This window comes from Haliaeetus leucocephalus, unplaced genomic scaffold, assembly GCF_000737465.1.
Source record: "Haliaeetus leucocephalus isolate CR32 unplaced genomic scaffold, Haliaeetus_leucocephalus-4.0 Scaffold151, whole genome shotgun sequence".
Lineage (NCBI taxonomy): Eukaryota > Metazoa > Chordata > Aves > Accipitriformes > Accipitridae > Haliaeetus > Haliaeetus leucocephalus.
In genome coordinates this window covers 15122265-15132576 of record NW_010972587.1, presented here as the reverse complement: position 1 = coordinate 15132576, position 10312 = coordinate 15122265, and the positions used below count along the sequence as shown (strand labels likewise).

The window sequence follows — 10312 nt, the reverse complement described above, 5'->3', positions numbered from 1 at the left end:
ACATCAATACAGCCTCTCTTTTTTTTTCTGTAAAAAGGAGGGGATGCATATGAAAATTGCTCATTATATAAATAATTTTCTTATGTCCTTACATATTCAGTAACAGGACACTACAACTATCAAAATTACTATGATGCTCAAAAGCATTAATTCTAATTAATGACTCTTTTAAGCAAAATGTACTTAATTACTTCTAAATTAGTAATAATGGCACACTGCTTGTGCTGCTTTGAGTTCAAGGTTTGGCACTTTTTTCCTTCTGTCCCATGACCCCATGGCTTTCTAGCTGACCTACGTCTACATTCAGAGCCATGCTTGGGCTGATAATCCATAAGGTTTTTAATCTTTTCTATCTGTAGTTCATAATCAAACTGTAATCTAATCTTAAACTGTAGATTGACTCCTGTAAGTATTGTAAAAGTGTACAAAGTGTGCCAAAAATGTTAGGAGCTGGTCAGTGGGTTTTGAATCTGTGGCAGGCAAGATTCATTAGGCAGGGGAGCTGTGTGTGCTTGCAGTCAGTAATTATAGCCTGTTACTCCTTCCCCACTCTGGCAGACTGAGCTGCTGCTAATCTGGCAGTTATGCAAAAGTAAGTAAAAAAAATTACATTTTGAGAAAACTTGAGGAGTAATAATATTGGTTTAGATCTCTTGCTGTAAGCAATTTATTTTAACATGAGGATACTTTGATAGTGTCCAGTTATTTTTCATAAATACTTCGATAGCATTTCTGGATTCATAGGGCAAAGCTAGAAATCATGTTGTCCTGTCTTGACACATTGATGGTTAACTGTAAATTGACAAGGAAATGCTGATGCAAATCATTAAATAAATATGCAGTATAATGTTATAGGGGTTAAATTACTTCTTCCATCCTCATGACAGACATTTGGTCATGTATTGGACACAGAAACAGAACTGAGATTGGAAGGGACCTCTGGTCTAGTCACCACCCAGCTCAAAGTGGAGTCAATTAGAGCAGGCTGCTCAGGGGCTTTTCTGATTGAGTTTAGAATATCTCTAAGGATGGAGATGCCACAACCTCTCAGGTGAGTCTGGTCCACAGTTTGACCAGCCTGACAGTATTTAAAAAGAAAACAAGAACACTAAAAAAGCCACCCACCTTACTTTTAAGTAGAACTTCTTGCATTTCAGTTTGTGCCCATTGCCTCCTGTCCTTTCACTGGCCACCACTGAGAGGTGTCTGGCTCAGTCGTTTTTATTCCCCACCCTGAGCCTTCTCTTCTCAAGACTGAACAATTGCAGTGCTCTCAGCCTCTTCCTTGTATGACAGATGCTCTAATTCCTTATCATTTTCATGGCCCCTTTGCTAGACTAGCTCCACTATGACCATGATTTTTTTTTTATTGTGAATATGCTTCTTTTAATGTCCATTCAATTGCACGCACAAGTTAGAAAAATATTTTGGGAAAAAAAAAGAAATCTTGATTCCTTCTCACTGTGTATTAGTGTCACACCAGTACAAGCATTCAGTATTTTTATTGCCTCATGCATTGAGGGTTTCTGCAATAAGAATACAATGAAGCTATCAGCAAAAGATAAGAACATAATGAAATGACAATGAAAAATTATTTCATAGTATTAGGCTTGTAGAACTTTATTTTTAAACTCTGAAAATGATTTTTTTCCCAACCCACTTAAATACAGGAAAGCTAAAACACAATCCTAACTGACAAAAACCAGGTTGTAGTTCAAAGACTTCCATTCTGAGTAAAACAATGGAATAACAATGTATACAGCTATGCTACCTATATATCAAATTTCTCTTCACAGATATTGTGTCCATGTTCTTCATAGTCTTCTCTAGTTACTACCATGTCTTCAAAATCATCGTTTTCAGAAATGAGCTTCCCACCTTCCCAAGAATAAGTAATAGGGCTGAAAAATGAACAAAGGTATTGTTACTCATCTGCAAGTTCATTTCAAATAGAAGTATGCAGTGATGATTTTCAAGACTTTTACTTAGCCATACCTATTTAAAAATATATTTTTGATTGCTATATCAAACCACCCAGCCCCAGACAAGTTATGAGACAAAGTCTGAAATTTTAGCAGGGCTAACTGACTTTGCTTTTTATAAAAAGCAAAGTGCCTTATTGGGGGCATGTGTGAAGAGGTCAGGACGTGGAGATGTCTTTGTATTTACTTTGCACAGGAATGATTCTTTAGTAATATTTTTAAATACTCTTCAATAATACTTTAAAAAAAGTGAAGACTTTTCTGTACTTTCAAGACATACTTGTTTTGTCTCAACTGTATATGCTCTGCAAAGATGTTACCCCTTCCAAATCCCTGAAGTGGCTACATGAATAATGACATGGCAGCATTCAGATCCTGAAAATTCTTCTAAGTAAAAGCCTAATCTCTAACCTTGCATACTTATGTAGCCACTTAATGACAATAGTCTTATTTATCTGTTCACAATAAAAAGACTGATCCTGAAAACACTTCACTGATTTAAAATCTTCTTGTACAGTTTTGGTTCACTTGGTATTTAAATTAACACCTTTACTCAATCTACCTTTTTAATCAGCAAAAGAAATCCTACTTTACAGTTTGTTCTGCCAGAAGGACAGAGCTTGTCCTGTACAGTTTAGAACTTACTTTTCAGGAAGAACAACGGAAACATCATAATCAGTTGGAGTAAGACATCGAACTTCAGAATAAACCCGATCTCTGAAGCCTGGAAAAAGGGTGTTTCCCCCAGTCAGAACTATGTTCTTGAAGAAATGAGGCTGCATTTCTGTAAAAAAAAAAAAAAAGAAAGTAAATCTGTAGAGAGAGACTGAATGTATATTTAAAGGTTTTTTTCTCAATTTTGTTATGAACTGGAACAGAAGTAAGAAATACACATAGAAGAATTTTATGATCATCTAATGATCATATCAGTTAAATGGTTTTATTGAGAAATACAAAAAAGTGATTAATCATCCTCTGTTCTTCATGATTTTTAGAATTTGGCTTTGATAACTACTGTTTTCTTATATTGTCTATTAAATGTCATGTCTGCCAACACAATTCCCCTCTCAAAAGGGATTTTAAATGATACATTCTTTTAAAGAGTACAAAACAGTAGCCTCAATGCCACCATATTTATGTGGTATGACAAAGCCTATGAAAGTCTTCTTTGTAGTAATAACATTCTTTACACCTATATTATTTGTATTACTTCTGACAAGCACAGCAGTCAGAAAGGTTTTATACTTTGATGCTTAAATTACTGAGTTTCGTCAGTTTCATTTTTCTCGTCAGTTTCATTTTTCTCTTCTTCAGTGAAGAAAGGTATTTTAAAACACAGCTAAAACTAATTTCAAGTATATTGCATCATCAGTGTCAAAGGCAGGTCACATTAGGAAAGGATGTTAAGAATTAAGTCTACAGCAATTAACTGAAACAAGAGTAGAAACCAATCAATGAATCACCCCAAAACTATGTTTGCCTAACAGAGAATCTTATAGCCAGACAGTTCTAGAGCATGTGACACACACCAGAAGACAGAACAGTTCACAACAACTTAGTAACTGGCATATTGAAGGTACCAGCTTCTTAAGACACTTTGGATGCTTAAAACAAACAAACAAACAAAACCCCAAAGCAAACCAAAACAAAACAACACAACACACACGCACTTTTCAAAATACTTTTAGGTTATACCTTCAGGTAAATTCTGAATGGAATAAACAATGGCTTCGGGAATTCCCATCTCTTGAATACCAATATCTGAAGGATGGAAGAGTATTTCTGGAACTGCAAATCTTTCATTTGTTAGACGAAGTATTTGTTCGCCAGTCTTGTATTTTCCACTTAACACCATCTCTTCCCTTGGCTAAATTAAAGACATGAATAGTAGCCACTGCTTAAGAAAAGAAACTACATCCTAGAGTATTCAGCTGATCTTTTTCACATACTGGCAGGTGGTATAGTCTACGTTAAATCGTATTATCAACAAATCTTTTAAGAATAATACATACTCTTGTATTAAATCTGAAGTGACTTTGCTCTTCTCAACTGCAGTTTTGCCTAAAGCAAAATAAAACACGTATGCAAGAGAGTGGCCTTAAAATACCGGGACTGCTTTCGAAACTATGGCAAACTCAGTAAATGAGATAAAATTGTTAACTTGTCTTTGTTGGTATGAAGACTTTTCAGGCTCTTCTATAACATGACTTTGAACTTTCTACCTACTAGAAGTAGGAATTCTACCTAAATATGTACTAGAGTATTTAAATGACATTCAGAGAGACTTACAAAAAAGTATCAAAGCAGAGAAAACATCCTCCAACGTAACTTTAAAAAAACCCCAACAATAATGATATGGGTAGGTTGTATGACAGAGCACAAGCATAGAAAGCTACAAGTATTAAATAATAAAACATAAAATGCTATGCTGGAAAAACTATTTAATTTTCATCTCAACTTCCCGAGGAAAACTTTACCAATTAATGCATAGCACTGAAAAAAGTTACCATACAGCATCAGAAAAAAGAAAGTCTTCTTAACCTGTCTACTAGACTTGTGCAGGGGAAGTCCAAACAAATATACTTCAAAAACCATACTATCATTACCTTACAAAATCCCTTTTTGATTGTGCTGAAGTCAGGCAAAACATAATCTACCATTACAGTATTTTCCTCTCCTTTCAATCTGAAAGAGAAGAATGTAAAATATAACATCATAAAAAACAAGTTCTAAATCCCAACTGGTTTATAGTGACAAGACTTTGACTTAACTGCAAAATTTTCTGATTAAGAATATAGCATTATTTGTATATACAAATAGATTATTCAGAAGTACCAACTTTTAAATTTAGTATGATTGTATACATACTTGGCAATGTCCATGTCCTTGTAAAAGTCTTGAGAAACGTAACACACATCTTCTTTCACTTGATTAATTACATGCGTTTCATCCATAACATGTAGCTGCCTGTGAAGAACAAGAACCAAAACCACAGAAGTTTGAGAATTAAGTCTTAGCATTACCTGTCCAGTTCTCCACTGGAGATGAACAACCATAGTTTTCAAATGACAGAAAGCTACTGTCTCAATATCTAAAACTTGTATTCAATGTACAAAAGCATTTCTGGCCTACTGGAGTTTAGTATTTTCCTATTTCACAGTTCAATACAAACATCTACCTGCGTTTGCCCAATGTCTTCATAAGAAGTATAGCCATAATCCTGCAATTAGCTCTACTAGCAAAGACCTTTACCTAGATAAAGTTCCAAGCTAAAGCATCCTAATGAAAAGTTGATCCTACTGAATTTTATTTGTGGTATTGATAGAATCAGTTTGCAAACTGAACGATGATCTGCTGAGACATCTCAGAAAATATGTAAGGACTTGTATAATTGTGAACACACAGGTAACCTCAGCAACTTCAAAAGTGCTGGCACTTTAAAAACTAACAGCCTAATTCTTCAAAGAGCTTAAGCTCATCTTAACTCACCTTGAGCTGAAGCTCAAGACAGTATCTAGCAGATTATAACAGACAAAAATTCCCTTCTCCTTTAAACAGCATTTAATCTAAAATTCACAGAACCAGTAAGAATATCCCCACAAACTTCTAGCTCATTTCATACCAGGTCTCAAGATGATGATCAACATGCTTTACCTGTAAGAGATTATCTCCTTCAGATGGTTGGTTAAGAGTTTTCCTCCAACATTAATCCTAAAGAAAAGGAGTAACACAAGGAATTCTGTCATTATTAACTTCAGGCATAGCAAACAATTTTTCTAGGAAATACACACTGCAGTTTACCTGATGATTGCCTCTTTCTTCTTTTTACTTCTACAGTAAGGTACAATGTGTGTAAAAGAGTATCCACTATCCACAATGATACAACATAGCTCAGATGGATTATCCCGGAAATACCTGTGCGCACTAAGAGCTCCAGCTGAAATACAGAAAATTTCATCCAACTTTTATATAAGCATACATTTTTAGAATTTACATTGATAAGAAAGTGTACTTGCTTCATATTTTAAATGCCTTTGACAGACTTCTAAGACCTCAATACATAATACTACAGCCAACACATGAATTAATTTTGACAGCAGATAAAATGAAGTATCGTATATGCTCCCATTTATTTTTTCAATAATTCCAGTCCATGTTCATTTTCCTCTTGTGAAGTCCAAGCTGATCACACCACAAGTTATCAAATCTATCTAAAGGAGTATCCTATGTCCAGCTATCTTTCAGAAGGGTTGTGATGTTATTTACACATTCCCTGTAAGATACATTTCTTTATCGTAATGCTGCATTGTATTTGCTAATACAAAACAACACCAAACAAAAAAACAATCCCACCCCCAAAAAAGGAAAGCTATCAAAGACTTCATGCAAATTTTTGGGAGACTTCCTCAAATGCTATCCTGTTTCAAAATCCATCCGTTATCTCTGTCATCCTGACTCTCCTCAAATGTCCTTTAATTATATACCATGACACTCTTAAGAAAGTAGTGTAAGAGTACAGCTGGAATTTCTAAAAATTAAAAAGTTTAATCCAGTTAGAGTACATATAGGAGCATATCACTCAAGAGCCAGGAAGGAAATGAAGTAATTTCTTTACTATCTTTACATATACAGGTGTGTGCATATGCATGTGTGTGCATGCATGCAAATTCATTTATTTATTTATAAAGTTAACCTTCAAAAATAGATAAATGCAAACCAGAAGGAGACAGACTCACCATTTACTCTAAGAACTGCTTGAAATTGATATTCTTCAAATAGAATTTCATTCATGGATTCTTGTATTGAACTGAAGTTAAAATAAGGTTCGGTAATAATAATATTGGTATCTACAAAATCCACCTATGAAAAATACATTAAGACTGTCATTACACAAAACTTAGAAATTAATATTCCATTACCATATTTTGCAGCAGTTGAAGATGGTGTAAATTTGAAGACATGATTACCACTTGCCATATCTGTTTGTAGAAGCCAAGCTTAGAAAGTTTTAGGTTTGTTTAAACACTTCATCAGTAGCGATACCACTTTATCAAATAAATGAGTAAAAACGTAATAGAAGGGAATACCTTCATACATATTCTGCTCCTGTTGCCATCCTTACAAATCGTAATCCAACATTTTAAAGAGATACCCATAAAGGAACACTACAATACTAATGTAAGATACTTTACACTAATCCTGTCAACTACAGAAAGGTAAGTCTCTTCAACAGCTCAGCACTTGCATCACAAAATTACTTATCTAATAACCAAAGATGAAGTCCTGCACAAAGTAGAATCAACAGTAAAACTCCCAAGTGAGACCAGCAAAAGATCCTGGGCTTTCTGCATTTACTGGTATCTCAAACTCCTTTAGAGAGGACTTCAGAGGGTTACTGCAATCATAACTGGATACAGCCCTAAATGTATTACCAGCTGTATCTCTTGGTAGTCTTCACTCATGAAAAAGAATTAAAAACAAATTCTCCTTGAAACCATGACTACATTGAACCTAGTTCCAAAACTAAAGTGAAAGCTAAGTATCAAAAGCCAGCACTGTATATTTTTATGTATGCAGACTAAGATATTTTGAGGCATTACTTTTATTCTCAGTACCACTCTGCCTTCTAGGTGTTACAAAACCCCAAAAACTTTCAGACTATATAACATTTTTTTAAAAGAAAAAATAAAAGGGAAGCCTTACTACACTTCTTGTGCTAAATCCAGTTTGTGTGATAAGTAAGAAAAAATGAGTATCAGATATTTATATTCTATACATTCAACTTACCCATAGGTAGAAAATGGTTAGCCAAAGATCGTTACTTAAAGTGTAAGTCTTTTGGCCTACTGACCTAGCTCATCACTCTCTTTTACATCAACAGTTTCTTGATCTCTAAACCACACTGTATCTGTCTATTATTATTTTTACTAACTTGAACTCTTAATTATATTGATGTGAATTTCTTAACGTATGTGAACTGAACTCAGTATGAATACACACAGGACTAAAAAGTTTAAATGTTTTTTAAATTCCTACACCAGACCTCAAAGTAAAAATTTTTTCAGTTTGCAAAAAAATAAATCCCTGTGATCCTAATTGAAGGCACATTCAAAAAGAACAGCAATCTCACCAGTTCTATTTAATATTTAATGTACTTATGTTGATGCCATTAGTCAGTAGTTAACCTACACAAAACCTGTAATTAAAAAAAGGCTCTTACTTGATACATTTCTTTTCCAAAAAGATAATCCCACACCTGTCTCTGGACATCCCAGTTCACCAAGTAACCCTGTAGGAATTTAGAAAAACAAATTTACACTATTTAGAAAATAAAATAACACTTACAAAAAATAAAATTACTAGAAATCAAAAAATGTCAAGTGATTGATAGACTGGTAAAATAAAGAAATTTGAGAGTAAAAATGTCTAAATTCACATTTCTATGCTAAGGAGTAAATGTTACATAGGATAGTTACAAGTGTTTCCCATTGATATGTTAATTGCTACACTATGAAAACAATGTAAATCGTGTTTCCTATATACATTATTCTCTTTGACAGAAACCTGTCAGTCCGACCCCAGTGCTGGGGAAGGTTATGGAGCAGATCACCTTGAGCGCCATCACACAGCAAGTACAGGACAACCAGGTGATCAGGCCCAGTCAGTGTGGGTTTGTGAAAGCGTGACTAACCCGACCTCCTTCTGTGACAAGGTGACCCACTTAGTGGATGAGGGAAAGGCTGTGGATGTTGTTTACCTGGACTTTAGTAAAGCCTTTGACACCGTTTCCCACAGCATTCTCCTGCAGAAACTGGCTGCTCATGGCTTGGAGGGGCATACTCTTCGCTGAGCAAAAAACTGGCTGGATGGCCGAGCCCAGAGCGGTGGTGAAGGGAGTTAAATCCAGCTGGTCACAAGTGGTGTTCCCCAGGGCTCAGTACTGGGGCCAGTTCTGTTTAATATCTTTATCAATGATCTAGACAAGGGGATCGAGTGCACCCTCAGTAAGTTTGCAGATGACACCAAGTTGGGAGGGAGGGTTGATCTGCTGGAGGGCAGGAAGGCTCTACAGAGATATCTGGACAGGCTGGATCGATGGGCTGAGGCCAACTGTATGAGGCTCAACAAGGCCGAGTGCTGGGCCCTGCACTTGGTCACAACAACCCTGTGCAGCGCTACAGGCTTGGGGAAGAGCGGCTGGAAAGCTGCCTGGTGGAGAAGGACCTGGGGGTGCTGGTTGACAGCCAGCTGAATGTGAGCCAGCAGTGTGCCCAGGTGGCCCAGAAGGGCAGTAGCGTCCTGGCCTCTATCGGAAATGGCGTGGCCGTCAGGACAAGGGACCTGATTGTGCGTTTGGACTTGGCACTGCTGGGGCCGCACCTCCAAGACTGTGGTCAGTTTTGGGCCCCTCACTCACTACAAGGCCAACCTTGAAGTGCTGGAGCGCATTCGAAGAAGAGCAACGAAGCTGCTGAAGGGTCTAGCGAACAGGCCCTGTGAGGAGCAGCTGAGGGAACTGGGGCTGTTTAGCCTGGAGGAAAGGAGGCTTTTGGGGGGAGACCTTATCGCTCTCTGCAACTGCCTGAAAGGAGGTTGTAGCAGGGGGGTGTCGGGCTCTTTTCCCGAGTAGCAAGCGGCAGGACAAGGGGAAAGGGCCTGAAGTTGCACCAGGGGAGGTTTAGATTGGGTATTAGGAGAAATGTCTTCACTGGAAGGGTTATCAAGCCCTGGAACAGGCTGCCCAGGGAAGTGGTTGAGTCACCATCCCTGGAGGTATTTCGAAGATGTGTAGACGTGGCGCTCGGGGACACGGTTTAGTGGAACGTGGCAGCGTTAGGTTAACGGCTGGACATGATGATCTTAAAGGTCTTTTCCAATTAAACAACCCTATGATTCTATGATTGTTAAATGTCACACTGCTGAATTTGATTCTTGTATGATACTACATATAACCCTGCAGTCAGGACATATTGTATGAAAACTATTCCTTAAAACAATTTGCATTTGGCTATCACGTTAAACGCAGGATATCTTACTTACTTTCTGGAAAGGGAGAATATAAAAAAGACCGGAGGGATCTTTAATCTCATCCAGTTGATTTGCCGTAAAGGTTTTCAAGCGCGCAGTCTTGGATCTGAACTGACAGTTGGGAATAACGCTGGAAAAGAGGGGGAAGTTTCCTGTTCATCACGGCACGAGCCACGCTCGTTGTCTTTACGCCGCTTTCATGAGCAGTACATTTTTCGCTGCCGTGTTTCGGTCGTCATCCATTCACGGGAGCCGATCTCGAGTGAAATCATCTCCAATTTCGCACACGCTGTCCCGGCCAC

The 10312-nt window shown here is 37.2% G+C and overlaps 1 protein-coding gene across 1 annotated transcript in view; it reads right to left on the bottom strand.

The window, feature by feature from the left end:
* Positions 1-1466: 1466 nt before the first annotated feature.
* The window catches only part of ACTR6 (ARP6 actin-related protein 6 homolog (yeast)), a 9400-nt gene continuing 554 nt past the window's right edge, over positions 1467-10312 (bottom strand). Inside the window, exons 2-11 of the mRNA XM_010561926.1 lie at positions 10023-10140; positions 8203-8271; positions 6719-6842; positions 5784-5919; positions 5637-5693; positions 4851-4949; positions 4589-4667; positions 3678-3849; positions 2628-2766; positions 1467-1901 (exon numbers count right to left, since the gene is read on the bottom strand). Of these exons, the coding sequence (XP_010560228.1) occupies positions 1772-1901; positions 2628-2766; positions 3678-3849; positions 4589-4667; positions 4851-4949; positions 5637-5693; positions 5784-5919; positions 6719-6842; positions 8203-8271; positions 10023-10140 (1123 nt within the window). The 3' untranslated portion in view covers positions 1467-1771. The remainder of the gene's footprint in view (positions 1902-2627; positions 2767-3677; positions 3850-4588; positions 4668-4850; positions 4950-5636; positions 5694-5783; positions 5920-6718; positions 6843-8202; positions 8272-10022; positions 10141-10312) is intronic.